The 27,487-nt window shown below is 48.2% G+C and overlaps 1 protein-coding gene across 3 annotated transcripts in view; it reads right to left on the bottom strand.

Moving 5' to 3' along the window:
• Positions 1-27,487, bottom strand: part of SUZ12 (SUZ12 polycomb repressive complex 2 subunit) — a 296,912-nt gene that overhangs the window by 97,374 nt on the left and 172,051 nt on the right. For all 3 annotated transcript variants that reach the window (XM_063960868.1, XM_063960869.1, XM_063960870.1), the window contains one exon: positions 25,865-26,042. In XM_063960868.1, the coding sequence (XP_063816938.1) occupies positions 25,865-26,042 (178 nt within the window). The remainder of the gene's footprint in view (positions 1-25,864; positions 26,043-27,487) is intronic.

The following is a 27,487-nucleotide window of genomic DNA, read 5'->3' as shown; positions in this document are numbered from 1 at the left end:
GGTATCCCCCGTATTTTTAAAACCAGCACCGGGCTCTGCGCCTGATGCTGGTGCAAAAAATATGGGGGACAAAAAGAGTAGGGGTCCCCCGTATTTTATACACCAGCATCGGGCTCCACTAGCTGGACAGATAATGCCACAGCCGGGGGTCACTTTTATACAGCGCCCTGCGGCCGTGGCATTAAATATCCAACTAGTCACCCCTGGCCGGGGTACCCTGGGGGAGTGGGGACCCCTTCAATCAAGGGGTGTCCCCCCCCCAGCCACCCAAGGGCCAGGGGTGAAGCCCGAGGCTGTCCCCCCCCCCCCCCCCATTCAAGGGCTGCGGATGGGAGGCTGATAGCCTTGAGGAAAATGACAGAATACTGTTTTTTCCAGTAGTACTACAAGTCCCAGCAAGCCTCCCCCGCAAGCTGGTACTTGGAGAACCACAAGTACCAGCATGCGGGAGAAAAACGGGCCCGCTGGTACCTGTAGTACTACTGCAAAAAAAATACCCAAATAAAAACAGGAGACACACACCGTGACAAGTACAACTTTATTACACACTGCCGACACACACATACTTACCTATGTTGACACGCCGACTGCCACAGTCTCCGACGATCCGAGGGTACCTGTGAAAAAAATTATACTCACCTGCCAGTGTCCAGAGATAAATCCACGTCCAGAGATAAAATCCTCGTACTTGGCAAAATAAAAACACGCACACCCGTACCAGCGGACTGAAAGGGGTCCCATGTTGACACATGGGACCCCTTTCCACGAATACCGGAACCCCACGTGACTCCTGTCACTGAGGTCCCTTCAGCCAATCAGGAAGCGCTACTTCGTGGCGCTCACCTGATTGGCTGTCTCGCGTCTGAGGTCAGACAGCGCATCGCAAAGCCTCTCCATTACTTTCAATGGTGGGAACTTTGCCGTCAGCGGTGGGGTTACCCGCGGTCAGCCGCTGACCGCGGGTGACCCCACCACTAGCCGCAAAGTTCCCACCATTGAATATAATGGAGAGGCTTTGCAAGGCGCTGTCTGACAGCTCAGAAGCGCAGCCAATCAGCAGAGTGCAAGGACGTTGCGCTCGCTGATTGGCTTAAGAGACCTTTCAGTGACCGCAGTCACGGGGGGGTCTCTCTGCATTCGTGGAAAGGGGTCCCATGTGTCAACATGGGACCCCTTTCAGTCCGCTGGTACGGGTGTGCGTGTTTTTATTTTGCCAAGAACGAGGATTTATCTCTGGACACTGGCAGGTGAGTATAATTTTTTTCACAGGTACCCTCGGATCGTCGGAGACTGTGGCAGTCGGCGTGTCAACATAGGTAAGTATGTGTGTGTCGGCAGTGTGTAATAAAGTTGTACTTGTCACGGTGTGTGTCTCCTGTTTTTATTTGGGTATTTTTTTTCCAGTAGTACTACAGGTACCAGCGGGCCCGTTTTTCTCCCGCATGCTGGTACTTGTGGTTCTCCAAGTACCAGCTTGCGGGGGAGGCTTGCTGGGACTTGTAGTACTACTGGAAAAAACAATATTCTGTCATTTTCCTCAAGGCTATCAGCCTCCCATCCGCAGCCCTTGGATGGGGGGGGACAGCCTCGGGCTTCACCCCTGGCCCTTGGGTGGCTGGGGGGGGGACACCCCTTGATTGAAGGGGTCCCCACTCCCCCAGGGTACCCCGGCCAGGGGTGACTAGTTGGATATTTAATGCCACGGCCGCAGTATAAAAGTGACCCCCGGCTGTGGCATTATCTGTACAGCTAGTGGAGCCCGATGCTGGTGTATAAAATACGGGGGACCCCTACTCTTTGTCCCCCGTATTTTCTGCACCAGCAACAGGCGCAGAGCCCGATGCTGGTTTTAAAAATACGGGGGATCCCATGTCAATTTTTTGCCCGCATTTCTAGAACCAGCTCGATGAGCCCGAGGCTGGTTATGCTTTGGAGGGGGGACCCCACGCCATTTTTTTCCGGGATTTTACCATTCCATCTAAAAAAAATAATAAAAAAAATAATAATAATAATATTTTAAAAAATATATAAATAATACTTGTGCCTCCAAAAAAGACAAACCAAGTACCTAATCCCTTCTAATATAAATAGATATGCTATTATCAATAAAAAAAAACACAAAAAAAAATATGTTTTACATTTTTTTTATTAGTTTCACCCACCAAAGTGTGGCGGATTGAAAATGTCGAATTTACTGTCTAAAAGCACTGTTGTCGAATTTCCAAACTTCAATTGAATACACTTTGGTCGAATTGCAGCACTTGTATCATTGCAGAAAAGTCGAATTTGACAAGAGTCGAATTTCAAAAAGTCGAATTTTGAAAGTCCTTTTTTTGGACGGAAAGCACTGAATTGCATTGACGATTTTTTTTTTTGGGGCGAAAAATTCCCGAAATGCGAAAATTTCGGGAATTCAACCGCAATTGCATATACCCCTATAACTGGTAAAAGAATAGTCCCACAATGAGAGATAGAATTTATGAGTAGGGAGAAAGTTAGCCAAAGAACATTTACAGGCCTTGTTCAGACCTCACAAAGAGGCCAGCGAGCCGACACCTATAAAATACACCTCCAAATCTATCCAAGCGATAGTTTCGGGAGTTTCAATGGTGGCAGCAATCAAGGCTTAAATGACTTGCCAAATGAAAAAATATAACATTAGGAAATCCCGTTCCGCCCCCTGATCTAGGATGTTTGAGTATGTTAAAAGCTATCCTTAGGGGTTTATCACTCCAAACCAATCTCGAAAAAGAGGCTTGAATATATTTAACAACTATGTATGGAATTTTAACAGGAATTTTTTTTAAATAGGTAGAGAAGCTGGGGCATTAGGTTCATTTTCATTGCTATGATCCTACCTAACCAGGAATAAATGACCTCCACGTATTGAGGTCCAGTTTGAATTTGTTCAAGAGGCGAGGAAAGTTTTCCAGATATAAATAGTTGTAGTGGGAAGTGATAAACACTCCAAGATATTTAATTTTATGATCTTGCCAGTTGAACTGATAGGAGGAATGTAAAGAGAGCCTCAGCTCAAGGGGAGTATGTAAAATCATGGCTTCAAACTTGGAATAACTAATTTTATACCTTGATAGATCTCCATATTCTTTCTTAATGTCCTAAAGTGCTGGGAGGGAAGATTGTGGATGAGTGAAAGAGAATAGAACGTCGTCTGCAAACTTTGAAATTTAAAATTCTTAGGTTCCAACTTCCACCTCTCTAATCTTATCAGTGAGTCTAATCATAGCAGCTAGGGCAGGGGTAGCCAACCCTGGTCCTTGAGCACTACCAACAGTTCACATTTTCCAGGTCTCCTCACAGAATCACAAGTGAAGTAATTACTGTAGCTCCAACTGTGGATCTCTTAAAATGTGTCAGTTAGTAATGACTACACTTGTGCACCTGTCAGGTGAGCTGGAAAATGTGAACTGTTGGTTGCTCTCGAGGACCAGGGTTGGCTTCCACCGAGTTAGGGGTTCAAAAACTAGGGCAAAGACCAGGGGCGACAATGGACACCATTGTCTTGTACCATTAGAAAGTAGAAAAGGGACAGAGGATCCCATTGGTAAGGACTATGGCTATCGGGGAAGAATACAGGGCAGATACACCTGTAAGGAATTCTGCTGCGATACCATAAGCCTGTAAGGTCTTGAATAGAAAAGACCGCGAGATGCGGTCAAATGCCTTTTCAGCGTCCAAAGATAGGATAATTGAGGGAATTTGCCCACGATTACGTATCTGAATAAGATATATCGCTCTTCTAGTGTTGTCCCTGGCCTGACGCCCAGGAATAAAACAGACCTGATCGTAGTGAATCAGTTCATAGAGAACAGTATTTAATCGTGTAGCTAAAATCTTAGCATATTAGTCTAAATATCTAAGTTAAGAGAGATCGGCCTATCGCTAGTACAGTTGCAGGGATCTTTTCCCTGTTTGTGAATTACTATAATTTTTGCTTCAAGAATGGATTTAGTAAATGGGAGTACCGTGTAAAACTGCATTAAACATGGTCTTCAGATGTGTAATCAAAGTAAAGGCAAATGTTTTATAATAGGAGGCTGAAAAGCCATCTGGACTTGGGGCCTTAGATGGCTTCTGATCTTTCAAAACCTTGGATCTATCTTCTTCAGAGACATCCTGATTTAATTGAGCAGAGGCTTGTTTTGATAATCTAGGGAAACGGGCTCGTTGTAGAAACACAGAAAACAGGGCCTCAGAAGACAACAATTTTTTTTTAAAGCATTCTTATTTTGCAGCATTTTTTCCACACCTGCCTAAAACCTGTCACAGTACTATACTCGCAAACAAATTTGAAATTCGCTGTCTCTATAAAGACCTTATAGAAGCAGAAAAAAACATGCTTATGGCCTTTCAGCAGGGGCTTTAGTGGACCTTGCTAGCAAGTTGGATTATACAGACTCCAATATGAAGGCCTTTGGTTCAGTTTAACTCAAATAAGAATAGTTAATAGAGCTTATATTTTCCTCTTCTAAAAGTAGGCACTTCACAAACCGGCACCTGCCTGGAATTATACTGCTACTCTTGCACATAGTCTGTGTAGCTGTAGAAAATAGGATTTTGGTTACCTACCGGTAAATTATTTTCTCGTAGTCCATAGAGGATGCTGGGGTCCACATTAGTACCATGGGGTATAGACGGGTCACCAGGAGCCATTGGCACTTTAAGAGTTTGAGAGTGTGGGCTGGCTCCTCCCTCTATGCCCCTCCTACCAGACTCCGTCTAGAAACTGTGTCCGAGTAGACGGACATCTTCGAGAGAAGGATTTAACACAGATAGTGGCAAGATTCATACCAGCTCACACATACAAGGCACATCGAGCTAACTTAGTTGAAAAATCAGCAACCGCTGAAACATTACTTACCAAGTAACAATGCAGTACTCAACTAAAACGAAGTTGTACTGAACCAAATAACGATAGCAGGAAAACGAAGCGCTGGACGGGCGCCCAGCATCCTCTATGGACTACGAGAAAAGAATTTACCGGTAGGTAACCAAAATCCTATTTTCTCTTACGTCCTCGAAGAGGGTGGGGTCCACATTAGTACCATGTGGATGTACCAAAGCTCCCAGAACGGGAGGGAGAGCGCGGAGGCTCCTGCAGAACTGATTAACTGAACTTCAGATCCTCAGAGGTTATCGAACTTGAAGAATTTTGCAAATGTGTTCGACCAAGACCAAGTTGCAGCTCGGCAAAGTTGAAAGCCGAGACACCCCGGGCAGACGCCAATGAAGACCCCACCTTACGAAAAGAGTGGGCCTTGACAGTTGTAGGACACGGCAATCCTGCAGTAGAATAAGCATGCTGCATAGTGAACCTGATCCAGCGAGAGATCGTCTGCTTAGAAGCAGGACACCCAATTTTCTTGGGATCATACAGGACAAACAAAGAGTCCGATTTTCTGTGACGAGCAGTCCTCTTCACATAGATTTTCAGAGCCCTTACCGCATCCAAGGACTTTGATGAAATTGAGGAGTCAGCAGCAACTGGCACCACAATAGGTTGGTTGATATGAAATGCCGACACAACCTTCGGAAGAAACTGCTGACGTGTCCAGAGCTCAACTCTATCTTCGTGGAAGATCAAGTATGGGCTTTTACAGGACAAAGCCCCCAACTCCGACACAAGTCTAGCAGAAGCTAAGGCCAACAACGTGACAGCCTTCCATGAAAGAAATTTGACCTCAACCTCCTGTTGAGGCTCGAACCAGTCCGATTGGACGAACTGCAACACCACGTTAAGGTCCCAAGGCGCAGTAGGCGGTATAAAGGGAGGTTGGATGTGCAGAACTCCCTTCAAAAAGGTCTGAGCCTCAGGGAGGGCAGCCAACTGTTTCTGGAAGAAAATGGATAGGGCCGAAATCTGGACCTTCACAGATCCCAACATCAGGCCCATATCCACACCGGCCTGTAGGAAGAGGAGAAACCGTCCCAGTTGAAACTCCACCGCAGGAAAATTACTCACAAGAGATACATATTTTTTCAAAATTCGACAGTAATGTTTAGACGTTACTCCTTTCCTAGCCTGTATCAGGGTAGGAATTACCTTGTTCGGAATGCCCTTTCGAGCTAGTATCAGGCGTTCAACCTCCATGCCGTCAAACGTAGCCGCGGTAAGTCTTGATAGGCGAACGGCCCCTGCTGCAGCAGGTCCTCCCGAAAAGGAAGAGGCCTCGGTACTTCTTGCAGTAGATCCAGAAGATCTGCGTACCAAGACAGCATTGGCCAGTCTGGAGCAATGAGGATCGCTTGAACCCTTGTTCTCCTTATGAGCTTTAGAACTCTTGGGATGAGTGGAAGAGGAGAAAATGCGTACACCAACTGGAACACCCACGGAGTCACTAGGGCGTCCACCGCCACTGCTTGCGGGTCCCTCGACGTGGAACAATACCGCCGAAGCTTCTTGTTGAGACGAGAGGCTATCATGTCGATCTGGGGTACGCCCCAAAGATCTGTTACCTCCTCGAACACCTACGGATGGAGACCCCACGCCCCTGGATGGAGATAGTGTCTGTTGAGGAAGTCAGCTTCCCAGTTGCCTACTCCCGGAATGAAGATTGCGGACAGCGCCAACGCGTGCTTTTCTGCCCAGAGGATGATGGTTACCTCTGACATTGCAGCACTGCTCTTCGTTCCGCCCTGTCAGTTTATGTAAGCCACTGTTGTCACATTGTCCGACTGCACTTGAACGGCCTGATTTCTCAGAAGATGGGCTGCTTGAAGACCGTTGGAGATGGCTCTTAATTCCAGAATGTTTATCGGCAGGCCGGCTTCCAGACTTGACCACCTTCCTTGGAAGGTTTCCCCTTGAGTGACTGCACCCCGGCCCCGGAGACTTGCATCCGTGGTTATAAGGATCCAGTCCTGAATCCTGAACCTGCGGCCCTCCAGAAGGTGAGGCAGTTGCAGCCACCAGAGGAGTGAAATCCTGGCCTTTGGTGACAGACGTATTCTCTGGTGCATGTGTAGATGGGATCCCGACCACTTATCCAGAAGATCCAGTTGGAAGGACCGAGCGTGAAACCTCCCGTACTGCAGGGCCTCGTAAGAGGTCACCCATCTTTCCCAGAAGGCGAATGCACTGATGAACAGACACCCAGTTTGACTTCAGGACATCCCGGACCATTGTTTGTATCACCAACGCTTTTTCCTCTGGAAGAAACACCCTCTGCACTTCCGTGTCGAGGATCATTCCCAGAAAGTACAAACCTCCTGGTTGGTTCCAAATGTGATTTTGGAAGATTCAGGATCCAGCCATGTTTCCTGAGAAGCTGGGTCGTGAGAACTATGGACAGTAACAGCTTCTCCTTGGACGATTTATGTGATTAATCTAATCCGGAAAAAAGGTGTTTTTATGTATACATGTGAATTAACTTTATTTGGAGTCTGGAAGGTTCTTAAATAGCGCAGTGTGTTCTTTTCTTATATTGCCGGAGGGGACAGTCTTACTGGAGGTTGCATCCATCCTGGCTGATTCAGCTGGGGGAATGCCCGGATTTAAAGTCCGGGTGGGAGGGCTTTTTTGCGGATAATGTGGGCTCAGCCCTGGTACATGTTGTCTGGGATACATTCAAAGCATATCTGCATGGTACGCTGATTGGTAAAATTGCTACTTGCAAGTTAGCGTACAGAGCGACGGAGCGACAGCTTGAGTATGACTATAGGGATCTAGAGACCAGATATTTGGCGGAGGGAACCTCTGCGCTAAAGGTACGGTGGTTGTTAGCTAAGGAGGCTTGGCTGGCTCACCTTACAGAAAAAAATGCACGTTCCCTCTTGTTCAGGGCAACTAATAAGATTTTACTCACCGGTAAATCTATTTCTCATAGTCCGTAGTGTATGCTGGGAACTCCGTAAGGACCATGGGGAATAGCGGCTCCGCAGGAGACTGGGCACAACTAAAGAAAGCTTTAGGACTACCTGGTGTGCACTGGCTCCTCCCTCTATGACCCTCCTCCAGACCTCAGTTAGGATACTGTGCCCGGAAGAGCTGATACAATAAGGAAAGGATTTTGAATCCCGGGTAAGACTCATACCAGCCACACCAATCACACCGTATAACTCGTGATACTATACCCAGTTAACAGTATGAAATATAACGGAGCCTCTCAACAGATGGCTCAACAATAACCCTTTAGTTAAACAATAACTATATACAAGTATTGCAGACAATCCGCACTTGGGACGGGCGCCCAGAATCCACTACGGACTACGAGAAATAGATTTACCGGTGAGTAAAATCTTATTTTCTCTGACGTCCTAGTGGATGCTGGGAACTCCGTAAGGACCATGGGGATTATACCAAAGCTCCCAAACGGGCGGGAGAGTGCGGATGACTCTGCAGCACCGAATGAGCGAACTCTAGGTCCTCCTCAGCCAGGGTATCAAACTTGTAGAATTTAGCAAATGTGTTTGACCCCGACCAAGTAGCTGCTCGGCAAAGTTGTAAAGCCGAGACCCCTCGGGCAGCCGCCCAAGAAGAGCCCACCTTCCTCGTGGAATGGGCTTTTACAGATTTAGGATGCGGCAGTCCAGCCGCAGAATGTGCAAGTTGAATCGTGCTACAGATCCAGCGAGCAATCGTCTGCTTTGAAGCAGGCGCACCCAACTTGTTGGGCGCATGCAGGATAAATAGCGAGTCAGTCTTTCAGACTCCAGCTGTCCTGGAAACATAGAATTTTAGGGCCCGGAATACATCCAGCAACTTGGAGTCCTCCAAGTCACGAGTAGCCGCAGGCACCACAATAGGCTAGTTCAAATGAAACGCTGAAACCACCTTTGGGAGAAATTGGGGACGAGTCCTCAATTCCGCCCTATCCATATGGAAAATCAGATAAGGGCTTTTACAAGACAAAGCCGCCAATTCTGACACACGCCTGGCCGAAGCCAAGGCCAACAGCATGACCACTTTCCACGTGAGATATTTTAGTTCCACGGTTTTAAGTGGTTCAAACCAATGCGATTTTAGGAAATCCAACACCACGTTGAGATCCCAAGGTGCCACTGGGGGCACAAAAGGGGGCTGAATATGCAGCACTCCCTTAACAAATGTCTGAACTTCAGGTAGTGAAGCCAGTTCTTTTTGGAAGAAAATCGATAGAGCCGAAATCTGGACCTTAATGGAACCCAATTTTAGGCCCATAGTCACCCCTGACTGTAGGAAGTGCAGAAATCGACCTAGCTGAAATTCCTCCGTTGGGGCCTTCCTGGCCTCACACCAAGCAACATATTTCCGCCATATGCGGTGATAATGGTTTGCGGTCACTTCTTTCCTAGCTTTAATAAGCGTAGGGATAACTTCCTCCGGAATACCCTTTTCCTTCAGGATCCGGCGTTCAACCGCCATGCCGTCAAACGCTGCCGCGGTAAGTCTTGGAACAGACAGGGCCCCTGCTGCAGCAGGTCCTGTCTGAGCGGCAGAGGCCATGGGTCCTCTGAGATCATTTCTTGAAGTTCTGGGTACCAAGCTCTTCTTGGCCAATCCGGAACAATGAGTATAGTTCTTACTCCTCTCCTTCTTATTAGTCTCAGTACCTTGGGTATGAGAGGCAGAGGAGGGAACACATACACCGACCGGTACACCCACGGTGTTACCAGAGCGTCCACACCTATCGCCTGAGGGTCCCTTGACCTGGCGCAATATCTTATTAGCTTTTTGTTGAGGGGGGACGCCATCATGTCCACCTGTGGCCTTTCCCACCGGTGTACAATCACTTGGAAGACTTCTGGATGAAGTCCCCACTCTCCCGGGTGGAGGTCGTGTCTGCTGAGAAAGTCTGCTTCCCAGTTGTCCACTCCGGGAATGAACACTGCTGACAGTGCTAACACATGATTTTCCGCCCATCGGAGAATCCTTGTGGCTTCTGCCATTGCCATCCTGCTTCTTGTGCCGCCCTGTCGGTTTACATGGGCGACCGCCGTGATGTTGTCTGACTTGATCAGCACCGGCTGGTGTTGAAGCAGGGGTCTTGCCTGACTTAGGGCATTGTAAATGGCCCTTAGTTCCGAGATATTTATGTGTAGGGAAGTCTCCTGACTTGTCCATAGTCCCTGGAAGTTTCTTCCCTGTGTGACTGCCCCCCAACCTCGAAGGCTGGCATCCGTGGTCACCAGGACCCAGTCCTGTATGCCGAATCTGCGGCCCTCTAGAAGATGAGCACTCTGCAGCCACCACAACAGCGACACCCTGGTCCTTGGAGACAGGGTTATCAGCCGATGCATCTGAAGATGCGATCCGGACCACTTGTCCAATAGATCCCACTGAAAGATCCTTGCATGGAACCTTCCGAATGGAATTGCTTCGTAAGAAGCCACCATCTTTCACAGGACTCGCGTGCAGTGGTGCACCGACACCTGTTTTGGTTTTAGGAGGTCTCTGACTAGAGATGACAACTCCTTTGCCTTCTCCTCCGGGAGAAATACTTTTTTCTGTTCTGTGTCCAGAACCATCCCCAGGAACAGTAGACGCGTTGTAGGAACCAGCTGCGACTTTGGAATATTCAGGATCCAGCCGTGCTGTTGTAGCACTTCCCGAGCTAGTGCTACACCGATCAACAACTGTTCCCTGGACCTCGCCTTTATAAGGAGATCGTCCAAGTACGGGATAATTAAAACTCCCTTTCTCCGAAGGAGTATCATCATTTCGGCCATTACCTTGGTAAATACCCTCGGTGCCGTGGACAGACCAAACGGCAACGTCTGGAATTGGTAATGACAGTCCTGTACCACAAATCTGAGGTACTCCTGGTGAGGAGGGTAAATGGGGACATGCAGGTAAGCATCCTTGATGTCCAGTGATACCATGGAATCCCCCTCGTCCAGGCTTGCAATCACCGCCCTGAGCGATTCCATCTTGAACTTGAACCTTCTTATATAAGTGTTCAAGGATTTTAAATTTTAAATGGGTCTCACCGAACCGTCCGGTTTCGGTACCACAAACATTGTGGAATAGTAACCCCGTCCTTGTTGAAGGAGGGGTACCTTGATTATCACCTGCTGAGAATACAGCTTGTGAATCGCCTCCAGCACTGCCTCCCTGTCTGGGGGAGCTGTCGGCAAGGCAGATTTGAGGAAACGGCGAGGGGGAGACGTCTCGAATTCCAGCTTGTACCCCTGAGATACTACTTGTAGAATCCATGGATCCACCCGTGAGCGAGCCCACTGGTCGCTGAAGTTCTTGAGACGGGCCCCCACCGTACCCGGCTCCGCCTGTGGAGCCCCAGCGTCATGCGGTGGACTTAGAGGAAGCGTGGGGAGGACTTTTGTTCCTGGGAACTGGCTGTATATTGCAGCTTTTCCCCTCTACCTCTGGGCAGAAAGGACGCGCCTCTAACCCGCTTGCCTTTCTGGGGCCGAAAGGACTGTACCTCATAATAAGGTGCTTTCTTTGGCTGTGAGGGAACATGGGGTAAAAATGCTGACTTCCCAGCTGTCGCTGTTGAAACGAGGTCCGAGAGACCATCTCCAAACAACTCCTCACCCTTGTAAGGCAATACTTCCATGTGCCTTTTAGAATCTGCATCTCCTGTCCACTGCAGAGTCCACAATCCTCCCCTGGCAGAAATGGACATTGCGTTTATTTTAGATGCCAGCCAGCAAATATCCCTCTGTGCATCTCTCATGTACAAGACAGCGTCTTTAATATGCTCTACGGTTAGCAATATAGTGTCCCTGTCTAGGGTATCAATGTTTTCCGACAGGGAATCTGACCACGCAGCTGCAGCACTGCACATCCATGCTGAAGCAATAGCCGGTCTCAGTATAATACCTGAGTGTGTATATACAGACTTAAGGATAGCCTCCTGCTTTCTATCTGCAGGCTCCTTTAGGGCGGCCGTGTCCGGAGACGGTAGTGCCACCTTTTTTGACAGACGTGTGAGCGCTTTATCCACCCTAGGGGATGTCTCCCAACGTGACCTGTCCTCTGGCGGGAAAGGGTACGCCATTAGTAACTTTTTAGAAATTACCAGTTTCTTATCGGGGGAAGCCCACGCTTCTTCACACACATCATTTAATTCATCAGATGGGGGAAAAACCACTGGTAGTTTATTCTCCCCAAACATAATACCCTTTTTTGTGGTACCTGGGGTAATATCAGAAATATGCAACACATTTTTCATTGCCGTAATCATGTAACGGGTGGCTCTATTGGAATGTACACTAGTCTCATCATCGTCGACACTGGAGTCAGTATCCCTGTCGACATCTGTGTCTGCCATCTGAGGTAGCGGGCGTTTTAGAGCCCCTGATGGCTTTAGAGACGTCTGGGCAGGCACAGGCTGAGAAGCCGGCTGTCCCACATCTGCTATGTCGTCAAACCTTTCATGTAAGGAGTCGATACTGTTGCGTAATTCCTTCCACATAACCATCCACTCAGGTGTCGACCCCGCAGGGGGTGACATCACATTTATCGGCACCTGCTCCGCCTCCACATAAGCCTCCTCATCAAACATGTCGACACAGCCGTACCGACACTCCGCACACACACAGGGAATGCTCTGACTGAGGACAGGACCCCACAAAGCCCTTTGGGGAGACAGAGAGAGAGTATGCCAGCACACACCAACAGCGCTATATAACACAGGGATTAACACTATAACTGAGTGATTTTTCCCAATAGCTGCTTGTATACACAATATTGCGCCTAAATTTAGTGCCCCCCCTCTCTTTTTTACCCTATGTAGTCTGGAAACTGCAAGGGAGAGCCTGGGAGCGATCCTTCCAGCGGAGCTGTGAGGGAAAAAGGCGCCAGTGTGCTGAGGGAGATAGCCCCGCCCCTTTTTCGGCAGACTTCTCCCGCTTTTTTCTATGTATATCTGGCAGGGGTATTTTACACATATATAGTCTCTATGACTATATTATGTGTTATTTGCCAGCCAAGGTACTCAATATTGCAGCCCAGGGCACCCCCCCCCAGCGCCCTGCACCCATCAGTGACCGGAGTGTGAGGTGTGCATGGGAAGCAATGGCGCACAGCTGCAGTGCTGTGCGCTACCTTGATGAAGAAAGAAGTCTTCTGCCGCCGATTTCCAGGACCCTCTTCTTGCTTCTGGCTCTGTAAGGTGGACGGCGGCGCGGCTCCGGGACCGGACGACCGAGGCTGGGCCTGTGTTCGATCCCTCTGGAGCTAATGGTGTCCAGTAGCCTAGAAGCCCAAGCTAGCTGCAAGCAGGTAGGTTCGCTTCTCTCCCCTTAGTCCCTCGTAGCAATGAGTCTGTTGCCAGCAGATCTCACTGAAAATAAAAAACCTAAAATAAGCTTTCTTTTTCTAAGAGCTCAGGAGAGCCCCTAGTGTGCATTCAGCTCAGCCGGGCACAAAATTCTAACTGAGGTCTGGAGGAGGGTCATAGAGGGAGGAGCCAGTGCACACCAGGTAGTCTTAAAGCTTCCTTTAGTTGTGCCCAGTCTCCTGCGGAGCCGCTATTCCCCATGGTCCTTACGGAGTTCCCAGCATCCACTAGGACGTCAGAGAAATAATAAGAATTTACTTACCGATAATTCTATTTCTCATAGTCCGTAGCGGATGCTGGGAACTCCGTAAGGACCATGGGGAATAGCGGCTCCGCAGGAGACTGGGCACAAATAGAAAGCTTTAGTACTACCTGGTGTGCACTGGCTCCTCCCCCTATGACCCTCCTCCAAGCCTCAGTTAGGATACTGTGCCCGGACGAGCGTACACAATAAGGAAGGATTTTGAATCCCGGGTAAGACTCATACCAGTCACACCAATCACACCGTATAACTTGTGATCTGAACCCAGTTAACAGTATGATAAAACAGAGGAGCCTCTAGAAAAGATGGCTCACTACAACAATAACCCGATTTAGTTAACAATAACTATGTACAAGTATTGCAGACAATCCGCACTTGGGATGGGCGCCCAGCATCCACTACGGACTATGAGAAATAGAATTATCGGTAAGTAAATTCTTATTTTCTCTGACGTCCTAGTGGATGCTGGGAACTCCGTAAGGACCATGGGGATTATACCAAAGCTCCCAAACGGGCGGGAGAGTGCGGATGACTCTGCAGCACCGAATGAGAGAACTCCAGGTCCTCCTCAGCCAGGGTATCAAATTTGTAGAATTTAGCAAACGTGTTTGCCCCTGACCAAGTAGCTGCTCGGCAAAGTTGTAAAGCCGAGACCCCTCGGGCGGCCGCCCAAGATGAGCCCACTTTCCGTGTGGAATGGGCTTTTTACAGATTTTGGCTGTGGCAGGCCTGCCACAGAATGTGCAAGCTGAATTGTACTACAAATCTAACGAGCAATAGTCTGCTTAGAAGCAGGAGCACCCAGCTTGTTGGGTGCATACAGAATAAACAGCGAGTCAGATTTTCTGACTCCAGCCGTCCTGGAAACGTATATTTTCAGGGCCCTGACTACGTCCAGCAACTTGGAGTCCTCCAAGTCCCTAGTAGCCACAGGTACCACAATAGGCTGGTTCAGGTGAAACGCTGAAACCACCTTAGGGAGAAATTGAGGACGAGTCCTCAATTCTGCCCTATCCGTATGAAAAATTAGGTAAGGGCTTTTATAGGATAAAGCCGCCAATTCTGACACGCGCCTGGCTGAAGCCAGGGCCAATAGCATTACCACTTTCCATGTGAGATATTTTAAGTCCACAGTGGTGAGTGGTTCAAACCAATGTGATTTTAGGAACCCCAAAACCACATTGAGATCCCAAGGTGCCACAGGAGGCACAAAAGGAGGCTGTATATGCAGCACCCCTTTGACAAACGTCTGAACTTCAGGAACTGAAGCCAGTTCTTTTTGGAAGTAGATCGACAGGGACGAAATTTGAACCTTAATGGACCCTAATTTTAGGCCCATAGACAGTCCTGTTTGCAGGAAATGCAGGAAACGACCCAGTTGAAATTCCTCTGTAGGGGGCCTTCCTGGCCTCGCACCACGCAACATATTTACGCCAAATACGGTGATAATGCTGCACGGTTACATCCTTCCTGGCTTTGATCAGGGTAGGGATGACTTCATCCGGAATGCCTTTTTCCTTCAGGATCCGGCGTTCAACCGCCATGCCGTCAAACGCAGCCGCGGTAAGTCTTGGAACAGACAGGGTCCTTGCTGGAGCAGGTCCCTTCGTAGAGGTAGAGGCCACGGGTCCTCCGTGAGCATCTCTTGAAGTTCCGGGTACCAAGTCCTTCTTGGCCAATCCGGAGCCACGAGTATAGTCCTTACTCCTCTCCTTCTTATGATTCTCAGTACCTTGGGTATGAGAGGCAGAGGAGGGAACACATACACTGACTGGTACACCCACGGTGTTACCAGAGCGTCCACAGCTATTGCCTGAGGGTCCCGTGACCTGGCGCAATACCTGTCTAGTTTTTTGTTGAGGCGTGACGCCATCATGTCCACCTTTGGTTTTTCCCAACGGTTCACAATCATGTGGAAAACTTCTGGGTGAAGTCCCCACTCTCCCGGGTGGAGGTCGTGCCTGCTGAGGAAGTCTGCTTCCCAGTTGTCCACTCCCGGAATGAACACTGCTGACAGTGCTATCACATGATTTTCCGCCCAGCGAAGAATCCTTGCAACTTCTGTCATTGCCCTCCTGCTTCTTGTGCCGCCCTGTCTGTTTAAGTGGGCGACTGCCGTGATGTTGTCCGACTGGATCAGCACCGGCTGACCTTGAAGCAGAGGTCTTGCTAGGCTTAGAGCATTGTAGATGGCCCTTAGCTCCAGGATATTTATGTGAAGTGATGTCTCCAGGCTTGACCACAAGCCCTGGAATTTTCTTCCCTGTGTGACTGCTCCCCAGCCTCTCAGGCTGGCATCCGTGGTCACCAGGACCCAGTCCTGAATGCCGAATCTGCGGCCCTCTAGAAGATGAGCACTCTGCAACCACCACAGAAGAGACACCCGTGTCCTTGGGGACAGGATTATCCGCTGATGCATCTGAAGATGCGATCCGGACCATTTGTCCAGCAGATCCCACTGGAACGTTCTTGCGTGGAATCTGCCGAATGGAATCGCTTCGTAGGAAGCTACCACCTTTCCCAGGACTCTTGTGCATTGATGCACTGAGACTTGCCCTGGTTTCAGGAGGTTTCTGACTAGGTCGGATAACTCCCTGGCTTTTTCTTCCGGAAGGAACACCCTTTTCTGGACTGTGTCCAGAATCATCCCTAGGAACAGAAGACGTGTTGTCGGAATCAGCTGCGATTTTGGGATATTTAGAATCCAGCCGTGCTGCCGTAGCACTACTTGAGATAGGGCTACTCCGACTACTAACTGTTCTCTGGACCTTGCTCTTATCAGGAGATCGTCCAAGTAAGGGATAATTAAAACGCCTTTTCTTCGAAGAAGAATCATCATTTCGGCCATTACCTTGGTAAAGACCCGAGGTGCCGTGGATAATCCAAACGGCAGCGTCTGAAACTGATAGTGACAGTTTTCTACCACAAACCTGAGGTACCCTTGATGAGAAGGGTAAATGGGGACATGGAGATAGGCATCTTTGATGTCCAGAGACACCATATAGTCCCCCTCTTAAAGGTTCGCGATCACTGCCCTGAGTGACTCCATCTTGAATTTGAACCTCTGTATGTAAGTGTTCAAAGACTTCAGATTTAAAATTGGTCTCACCGAGCCGTCCGGCTTCGGTACTACAAACAGCGTGGAATAATACCCCTTCCCTTGTTGCAGGAGGGGTACCTTGATTATCACCTGCTGGGAATACAGCTTGTGAACTGCCTCCAATACTGCCTCCCTGTCGGAGGGAGACGTTGGTAAAGCAGACTTCAGGAACCGGCGAGGGGGAGACGTCTCGAACTCCAATTTGTACCCCTGAGATACTACTTGCAGGATCCAGGGGTCCACTTGCGAGTGAGCCCACTGCGCGCTGAAATTCTTGAGACGGGCCCCCACCGTGCCTGAGTCCGCTTGTAAGGCCCCAGCGTCATGCTGAGGACTTGGCAGAAGCGGGGGAGGGCTTTTGTTCCTGGGAAGTGGCTGTCTGTTGCAGTCTTTTTCCCCTTCCTCTGCCCCGGGGCAGAAAAGAGGAACCTTTTGCCCGCTTGCCCTTATGGGGACGAAAGGACTGAGCCGGATAAGACGGCGTCTTTTTATGTTGAGAGGCTACCTGGGGTAAAAATGTGGATTTCCCAGCAGTTGCCGTGGCCACCAGGTCCAATAGACCGACCCCAAATAACTCCTCCCCTTTATAAGGCAATATTTCCATATGCCGTTTAGAGTCCGCATCACCTGACCACTGTCGCGTCCATAATCCTCTTCTGGCAGAAATGGACAGCGCACTCACTCTTGAAGCCAGAGTGGAAATATCCCTCTGTGCATCTCGCATATATAGAAATGCATCTTTTAAATGCTCTATAGTCAACAATATACTGTCCCTATCCAGGGTATCAATATTTTCAGTCAGGGAATCCGACCAAGCTACCCCAGCGCTGCACATCCAGGCTGAGGCGATTGCTGGTCGCAGTATAACACCAGTATGTGTGTATATACTTTTTAGGATATTTTCCAGTTTTCTGTCACCTGGTTCCTTGAGGGCGGCCGTATCAGGAGACAGTAACGCCACTTGTTTTGATAAGCGTGTGAGCGCTTTATCCACTCTAGGGGGTGTTTCCCAACGCGCCCTAACCTCTGGCGGGAAAGGGTATAATGCCAATAACTTTTTAGAAATTATCAGTTTTTTATCGGGGGAAACCCACGCTTCATCACACACCTCATTTAATTCGTCTGATTCAGGAAAAACTACAGGTATTTTTTTCACACCCCACATAATACCCTTTTTAGTGGTACTTGCAGTATCAGAAATGTTTAACACCTCTCTCATTGCCGTGATCATGTAACGTGTGGCCCTACTGGAAGTCACGTTTGTCTCCTCACCGTCGACACTGGAGTCGGTATCCGTGTCGACGTCAGTATCCACCACCTGAGGTAACGGCCTTTTTAGAGCCCCTGATGGTTTCTGAGACGCCTGGACAGGGACTAGCTGATTAGTCGGCTGTCTCATGTCATCAACCGTCTTTTGTAAGGAGCTGACACTGTCACGTAAATCCTTCCATAAAGCCATCCACTCAGGTGTCGACTCATTAGGGGGTGACATCTCTATTATAGGCAATTGCCCCGCCTCCACATCATTTTCCTCCTCATACATGTCGACACAAACGTACCGACACACAGCACACGCACAGGGAATGCTCTGATAGAGGACAGGACCCCACTAGCCCTTTGGGGAGACAGAGGGAGAGTATGCCAGCACACACCAGAGCGCTATATATAGGGACAACCTTATATAAGTGTTTCTCCCTTATAGCTGCTGTATTGTTAATATCCCGCCAATTAGTGCCCCCCTCTCTTTTTTACCCTGTTTCTGTAGTGCAGGACTGCAGGGGAGAGTCAGGGAGACGTCCTTCCAGCGGAGCTGTGAGGGAAAATGGCGCCTGTGTGCTGAGGAAATAGGCTCCGCCCCCTTCTCGGCGGCCTTTCTCCCGCTTTTTGTGAAAATCTGGCAGGGGTTAAAATTCATCCATATAGCCCAGGAGCTATATGTGATGTATTTTTAGCCAGCCAAGGTGTTTCTATTGCTGCTCAGGGCGCCCCCCCCCCCCAGCGCCCTGCACCCTCAGTGACCGGAGTGTGAAGTGTGCTGAGAAGCAATGGCGCACAGCTGCAGTGCTGTGCGCTACCTTGTGGAAGACAGGATGTCTTCTGCCGCCGATTTGCCGGACTCTTCTTGCTTCTGGCTCTGTAAGGGGGCCGGCGGCGTGGCTCTGGGACCGAGCTCCAAGGCTGGGCCTGTGATCGGTCCCTCTGGAGCTAATGGTGTCCAGTAGCCAAGAAGCCCAATCCACTCTGCACGCAGGTGAGTTCGCTTCTTCTCCCCTTAGTCCCTCGATGCAGTGAGCCTGTTGCCAGCAGGTCTCACTGAAAATAAAAAACCTAAACTAAAACTTTCACTAAGAAGCTCAGGAGAGCCCCTAGTGTGCACCCTTCTCTTTCGGGCACAAAAATCTAACTGAGGCTTGGAGGAGGGTCATAGGGGGAGGAGCCAGTGCACACCAGGTAGTACTAAAGCTTTCTATTTGTGCCCAGTCTCCTGCGGAGCCGCTATTCCCCATGGTCCTTACGGAGTTCCCAGAATCCACTAGGACGTCAGAGAAATATATGTGCAGGCAGACAGACCAGGTAGTTTATTAGCTCATTTGGTGCACTATGACCGGTGCACTATGACCGCCCTGGGACTACGATAGTGCAGATGTCTGGCCCTGACGGCTCCATAGTGAGCAATACCCCTGACATGGCACAGATCTTCCTTTCGTACTTTAGGCAGGTCTATGACTCTCAGTTGACGTGCTCCGAGGAGGACTTAGACCTATACTTGTCCAATATACCCCTTTCAAGGCTTCGCCCTGAGGCTAGGGATTCTCTAGACGCGCCTTTGACGCTAGAAGAAGTGACTGCGGCGTTAGGAATTTGTCCCGGTGTTAAGTCTCCGGGAAGCGATGGTATTCCCACCGAGCTGTACAAACAGTATGTGCAGTTCTTTGGCCCGAAACTGCTTGAGATCTATACGGATATATTCGCCACTAATTAACTTCCTCCCTCAATGTCCGAGGCAGTTATTATAGTACTGCCAAAGCCCGGCAAGGACCCCAAATTTATGGAGTCTTATAGACCAATCTCCCTTATCCCTACCGATGCCAAGATCCTGGCAAAAATCCTCGCAGCTCGGCTCAACCTGGTTATCCAAACTATAATACATCGGGATCAATCTGGCTTCATGCCGGGGAAATCCACGTCCATTAATTTGCGCAGGCTCTATACTGTATTACAGGCTCCACACGATTTCCCCTCGGACGCGGTTGTAGTTTCGCTGGATGCGGCTAAGGCCTTCGACAGCGTCGAATGGTCCTATCTGTGGGGAGTCATGAAATGTATGGGCTTTGGTCTTAATTTTGTACAATGGATCAAACTGCTCTATTAAAATCCACGTGCCAGGATCTTGGTCAATGGTTATATATCCTCCTCCTTTACCTTGACTCGGGGCACCAGACAGGGATGCCCCCTTTCCCCCCGCCTTATTTGCCATAGCCATCGAGCCCTTGGCTTGTTTGGTTAGGTCGCACCCGGACATTGGGGGAGTTGCTACGGGCCCCTGCACTGACAAAATAGCCCTTTATGCGGATGACACGTTGCTATTCTTACATGACTATGCCGTGGATATGCCTGTAGTGCTGCAGGTCATAGAGACCTTTGGCGGCTTTTCAGGTCTCCGTATAAACTGGTCCAAATCATTTATAATGCCCATCATGGGCTCTCCTCCCCGGGTCCTGAAGATACCCCTGCCGCTATGCTGGACAGGCCAGTTTAAATACCTGGGGATCCAGGTTACCAATGACCCCTCGGACTTTATACCCTTGACCCTCTTGTACACATGATTGTACGCAAGTCAAGGGCCTAGTGTAAACTCCCGCTGACAATGACGGGTAGGGTTAGCCTTATTAAAATAGTAGTTTTGCCCAAGCTACTGTATGTTTTTTCGCAATCCCCTGTGTACGTACATCTTTCCGGCCTTCTTTAAGAAATTAAACAGCATATTAACATCTCTGATATGGGCCAATAAAAGGCCTAGACTAAAGTTGACTACACTTACTAGACAAAAAGTAGACGGGGGTTTGGCCTTGCCTCACTTCCAACTGTACTACTATGCGATCCAGTTAGCTCACATTGGCATTTGGTTGCGGGGAGGAGAGGAGGCTGATTTATGTTGGGCGTTTCTCAGGTGTTATTACCCGGACCTTTCCCCGGTGCAGGTTTGGGTGGGAGGGAGCGCTTCCCGATTGTCTCCTCCTATTGTTTTTCAGGCCATGAAGATTTGGCTGGCCTTGACAGGTATGCTTGGGTATGATGGTATGGACCCGGATACTCCCCTTTGGCATTCCGCATCACTTCGTGAGATGGGGTCTTTGGAGGGAGCGGTGGTGTGTGCCCCATACTCTGACTTCCACATCCCAGTTGTATAGCAATGGTGCTATGAAATCCTTTCAGCACCTAAGAGAGGAGTTTGGTCTACCAAACTCTTACTTGTATAGATATCTGCAGCTCCGGCACGCCTTACAATCACAGTTCGGGGATTCTCCCCCGGTGCTCCTCCCCTTCCCCATTAAGACCTTTTTATGTTCATTGGGTCGGGTCAAGGTGATCTCCTTCACTTACTCGTACCTTCTGGCAACAATTCATGCAGAACCGCTCTCGAACCTTCGGGAGCGCTGGGAGCATGACTTAGGCCTATAGATGTGGAGGAGTGGGAGGTCGCGCTGGGGAACCCGAGCCAGGTTACCAAATCACTGCGGTTCCAACAAATTCAACTCTTCATATTACACAGATCATATATGACGCCGAATAGGTTGGCCAGATTCGGGGCTGGTGGTGCTGCCACTTGTCCTAAATGCGGGACTGCTGGCGGATCATTCTGGCATCTTGTGTGGGAGTGTCCATCCTTGCAGGTATTTTGGGCTGGGGTCGGGTCGATTCTGGAACATACGGGGATACCGAGAGGTATGCCGACTCCGGGATTCTGCATTTTGGGGGTGGGAGGGCCTGATTCTGGGTTTCGGTGGGAGGGCTTGTATGCTCGTAGCATTTGCACCCTTGCCAAGGTGTCCATAGCGCGGACATGGATGGCCCCACATTCTCCTACGATGTCTGCATTTAAAGCCCTGGTGAACGACAGTGTTGAAGAATCGGTATTTCTATATGAAAGACAATGCTCTCTCTAAACACAGGAAAATATGGTCCTTCTGGATTAACTCTATTTACTCCTCTCCTGCCCTCAAGCTTTGAGGTATTGTGCCTTAATGTTGCCCTGGTTATCTGGGACTTGTGTAAATGAGCTGCCCCCCCCCCCCCCCCCGTATTTATATTACGTGGATTTTGTACCTCACCTCGCACAACTATGAGAATTTAGACTGGATGATACCGATTTGTTTTATTCTGCTTATGTTTTCGGTTTATTTTTATTTTATTTTTTTGTTGATTATTAGTAGTTTAGGTTTTTTTTTGTTTGTTTTTTGGTGTACTTAGGCCATATCTGGCCTCATAGTTGGGGGGTCTATTGAGAGTTAGTTTGGGGAGAAATTTGAAAATGTTTTATGAATGTGTTGACATTTATTTTCAGACTTCAGAAAAACTGTTTCCGTGGGTTGATATTAAATGGCCTTATGTCTGCCGGTCATGTTTAAACCTATGAGTATATGGTTTGGTGGGGCTATATGATTGTACATGATGTGTAATGCCACCCGGATGTCCCGGTGTACACTGAAATGTCTGTATTACTTCCATTCTTGTTGAATAAAAATACTCTATTCAAAAAGAATATACAGCGGGGAGCCATGAGGTACCAGAACTGGGCCAGACTGCCATAGAGTTGTGTAAAGCCTGAGTTGCAGATTAATTTTGTGCAACCCTATTTGAAATCTGGGAAATCATAGATTTGATAGAGGATAACCACTCAGGCTCCCTTGCTGGAATCTGTGCAAAACCACTGCAATCCTGATTACATGGAATGGGATCATCCTGAGAGGACATATCCTCTGCAGCATATGACACAGAGTCTCTGGACATTGCTTAATGGAGACCACAGACACCACACACACAGGAGAGGACAGTTTCACCCCCAAGAATGTCTAGAGACACAGAGATTGGAGCCAACCCACACAGCGCTTTTAATATAAAGGGAGACCCCCTATCAGCGCTGACTGTGCACCTTAATAAAGTTACACAGTCGTTTTGCAGCCTTTCCCCTTCTACAACCCCCTAGTACAGCGAAAGATAGCTGGAGTTGCCTTGGAGGGACTTGCTCTTCCTGGACAGCGCTGTGCAGGCAGGAAAATGGCACTGAACGCTGCTGAGTACGCTCTGAGAAGCTCCGCCCCCAAAATGGTGCTGTCTTCCCGCTCTTCCTAGGATTACACTTGCCTGAGGATTTATGCTGGCTGAGATCCCGGGACCCCGACAGGCTGTGTGACCAGTGTAGGGTGTAGGCGCTGGCTCAGGGCGCCCCTCACAGCGCCGCACTATGTACCGCTGAGCCTCCAGAGCGTAGTTAATACTGCGCTCCTACCCTGATGCTGCCATCTTCACACCTGCCCCCCGCTTGCTAAGAGGTTCGGTGACTCACTCGCCACTGATCTTCAGCTCTGTAATGGAGTGGCGGCATGCTGCTGGCGTGAGCGATCCCCTGTGGCGGGGAACGATCTATCCCCTCAGAAGCTCAGTGTCCTGTCAGCGGAGATAGTGGCTCAGACCTCGCAGGGCAGACACTGCTCCCCCCTTAGTCCCTCGTTGCAGGGAGGCTGTTGCCAGCAGCCTCCCTGTAAAATAAATAACTCTAAGCTAAACTTTACTAGAAAAGCTCTGTAGAGCTCCCCTAGCTGTGACCGGCAACTCCGGGCACATTTTCTAAACGGAGTCTGGTAGGAGGGGCATAGAGGGAGGAGCCAGCCCACACTCTCAAATTCTTAAAGTACCAATGGCTCCTGGTGGACCCGACTATACCCCATGATACTAATGTGGACCCCAGCATCCTCTAGGACGTAAGAGAATGATAATTAAATTCTTGGATAGGGAATGAGTATGATATACCGGCTGAAGGGATGCCGGCTGCCAGTATACTGACAGCGGCATCCCATCCGCCGGTGTACCGGTAGCAAGTCGCCTCGCACGCTTCGAGCCCCCGGTGGTGAGCTACGCTCGCCACAGGTTGTATTCCCACTCAGTTGGTGGCGTGGTCCACCAACCGAGCGGGAATTACGGGCAGGTGTCAGCATTCCGCTTGCCGGTAATATGTTGGCTGTCTGCATTATAACGGCATCCTCTTGGATAGCATTATGGCTTATTTCAATAGTTGTTTTTTCTTCCATCTAAATAAGAAATACAGAGCTGTAGTATTTTTCCAATTGCCCATTTCATTATTTTTCTGACAGTAACCAAGCTCTATTTAGAAAAAAAATGGATCTCTTCTCTCTACCTGCCTAAACAGCCCCTCACTCTGCTGTTCACCATTTTCAAACCCAGATCAAAAATTTGTCAGCTCTCCTATAGTTTATACCCTGAGATACACGGTCTTGAAGTTGTTACACCCTACTGTGTCACAGTTTGATAGATTTCTTGGGTCATTGCCTTTCCAGGCTGTTCTACGTTTATTGTCAGGTACATTTGGTCTCATTGTACATCCTTCAGAATTTACCCTTCTCTTATATGTTTTGTATATATCTTACGGCCTGTATGACCTGTATTGATTTTCTCTGCTGGTATAAGAAAGAAAGAAAGGGGGGGGGGGGGGGAAAGTACATTCATTATACATTTTCAAAACAAGTTTTCATTCTCAATAATCAACCCTATGGTCAATGGGTTTTCTAAAACTAAAAAAGTGGGTTGCAAAGAGCAAAACCCATCCTGATTCTACTCAGTTACCCAACAAAAAGAAGTGTACTGAAGTTGAGACAAGTCCTATAACCATTCTTCTTGTTTATAGTCATTATATCCACTCCCTATCACCACTTGTATAAGTGTATGAACTCATATTAAAAAAGTACCAGTTGCTGCCTGAAATGATGGGCTATATCACATATTGTTGGCTATTAGTACCATGATTTTTTTATGTGGGGTTTTATTTGCTATTTCTCTTTTGACAGCAGATAAGAACAATTTGGCCCATTAGTCTGTCCCTTTTAAACCATATTGTTACCTCGAACCCTATTTGATCCTTATTTCTTTGTAAAGAGATTTAGGTCTATCCCATGCATGTTTAAATTGCGCTACTGTCTTAGCCTCTACCACTACCCCTCATGTGAAGTAATGTAAACTAAAAATTCCCCTTAATCTACCTCCCTCCAGTTTGAGCATGTCCTTGTGTTCTAATACTTCCATTTACCTCTTGTACCTTGTTAAAACCCTTTACATATCAAAGTTTATATCATGTCCCCCTTTCTCACTCTGCTCCAAACTATACATATTAAGATATTTTAATCTTTACAAGTACGTTTTGTGCGGTAGGCCATGCACCATTTTAGTTGCCCTTCTCTGTACAGTGACTCCTCCTTATGCATGAACATATTAGTTCTATCACTGCTGCTTCCATGTAAGCAGTAATAGCAACTCCACGCACATGGGAATCAGGCCCATTGTGTAGATGTCCATGTCAGAACATGCAAAGTTGTGTTATGTCTGTACCATGGTTGTCTAGGGCTGCTGGAAAAAAAAACCAAGCTATTTGGTGCCCAGACACTCTTCTCCATGCTATAACTAAGTGTTTCCCTGTGTCCCCTAGTGAAGGAAGAAAATAATTTATTTTATTATTGTTGATATAATTAAGTGCTGGCTTCCCCATTGAGCTAACAAGCAATCTCATCAACAGGCAATAACAATGAGTTCTGGGGGATATCTAGGTAGCCAACCTGGAAAGAAATTTGGTTTCATAACTTTATTTCTAGCATAAGAAAAGTTTTCCTGGCCTTATGATATGCAGATTTATCACTTCAGTAAATTTACGCACTCAAAAATTGATGTGTACATTACCACCCAAGCCAGCCCTGTATATTCACACACACATTCTTTTCATGCCCATTCACACTCACACAGAACAAGTCAAGTCTCTGTAAATTAGAAGCCTAGAGACCCTCTTTACCTGTCTTCAAATGAGCTGCATACATGATCCCTAGAAAGGAGAAGTGCAACAGCCTACGTATAATGGTAGGATGGAAATACAAAATGGACCACACAGAATGAAAACCTTATATTGGACATGTTTCATCTAGACTTTGGATCACAAAGCACCGCTAATACAAGATAAAGTTTGATCCTTACCTATAGTCTGCATGGGTTTAACAGCAACTGGCTTGTGCTCTTGGGGAGCACTTTCAGAGTTACGGGTTGCCAAAGGTTTAGCAATGGGTGCAGTGGATTTATCTGTTGCATCACTCGTCCATCTTAGGGTAAACTGTAGGGTTGGACCTTGGGAGAAAGTCTCAAATGGTGGCAGCCTCTGAAAATGGGCATTAAAAAAAACAAAAACAAAAAACACACTATTAAATGACTGCAATACAAAAACAAAAATAAGAAATTTGGATTTGAATTACCTACCGGTAAATCCTTTTCTTGTAGTCCATAAGGGATATTGGGGAATCTAGTATGATGGAGTCCAAAGGAGCCGGTGCAATTTTAATTTCTTCACTGGGTGTGCTGGCTCCTCCCCTCTATGCCCCCTCCCACAGGTAGTTAAAGGTAAAAACGTGCCCGAAGGAGAAAGGACATATATGAGAGAATGAAACATGACAACAGAGTGGTGAGATTTATAAACCAGCACACCACTAACATACGACCAGCAACGGCTGTTAACAGCTTAACAGGTAACCACATAAAAGAGAACCTGCAGAAAAGTCAACGCACTGAGGCGGGCACCCAATACCCCTTATGGACTACAAGAAAAGGATTTACCGGTAGGTAATTAAAATCCTATTTTCTCTAGCATCCATAAGGGATATTAGGGAAACTAGTACGATGGGGATGTCCCAAAGCTTCCAGAATGGGCGGGAACATGCAGAAACTGCTGCAGCACCGACAGCCCAAACTGGGTATCATCTTTTGCCAGGGTATCAAATTTGTAGAACTCAACAAAGGTGTTCTTCCACAACCAGGTAGCAGCTCGGCATGGTTGCAAGGCCAAGACTCCACGGGCAGCCGCCCAGGAAGAGCCCACTGATCTAGTAGAGTGGGCCTTCAGAGACGTAGGAACAGGTAAGGCTACCGACACATGGATAGTAAGCCTAATCCAACGAACAATGGACTGCTTCGAAGAAGGACAACCTTTTTTCTGCGCATCATAGAGCACGAACAAGGAACCAGTCTTGCCAATCCGAGCTGTTCATTTGACAGATTTTCAAGGCACGCACAGCATCAAATGCCTCCGGAGGAACAGAAGTATCAGAACTGGACGGAAACACAATAGGTTGATTCAGGTGAAACGCAGAGACAACCTTCGGCAGGAACTGGTGTCTAGTCCGGAGCTCCGCTCTGTCCTCGTAAAAGACCAAGTACGGACTTTTACACGACAAGGCCCCCAATTATGAGACACGTCGAGCAGAAGCCAGGGCCAGTAACATCAGTGTCTTCCACGTGAGGTACTTGTCTTCTACCGTCATCAGAGGTTCAAACCAGGAGGACTGTAGAAATTCCAACACTATATTCAAATCCCAGGGTGCGGTAGGCGGCACAAAAGGAGGTTGTATGTGGAGTACCCGCTGCAAGAGGGTCTGAACTTCTAGCAACACTACCATTTTCATCTGGAAGAAAATGGAGAGAGCTGAAATCTGAACCTTAATGGAACCCAGATGTAAGCCCTTATCCACACCAGCCTGCAGGAAACTTTAGAAATGTCCCAAGTGGAACTCCGCAAGCGGATACGTTCATTCCTCGCACCAAGAGACATTA

Source organism: Pseudophryne corroboree, chromosome 3, assembly GCF_028390025.1.
Source record: "Pseudophryne corroboree isolate aPseCor3 chromosome 3, aPseCor3.hap2, whole genome shotgun sequence".
NCBI classification, from domain to species: Eukaryota; Metazoa; Chordata; class Amphibia; order Anura; family Myobatrachidae; genus Pseudophryne; species Pseudophryne corroboree.
The sequence above is the reverse complement of the archived record's forward strand: the minus strand, read 5'-3'. Positions and strand labels throughout refer to the sequence as shown.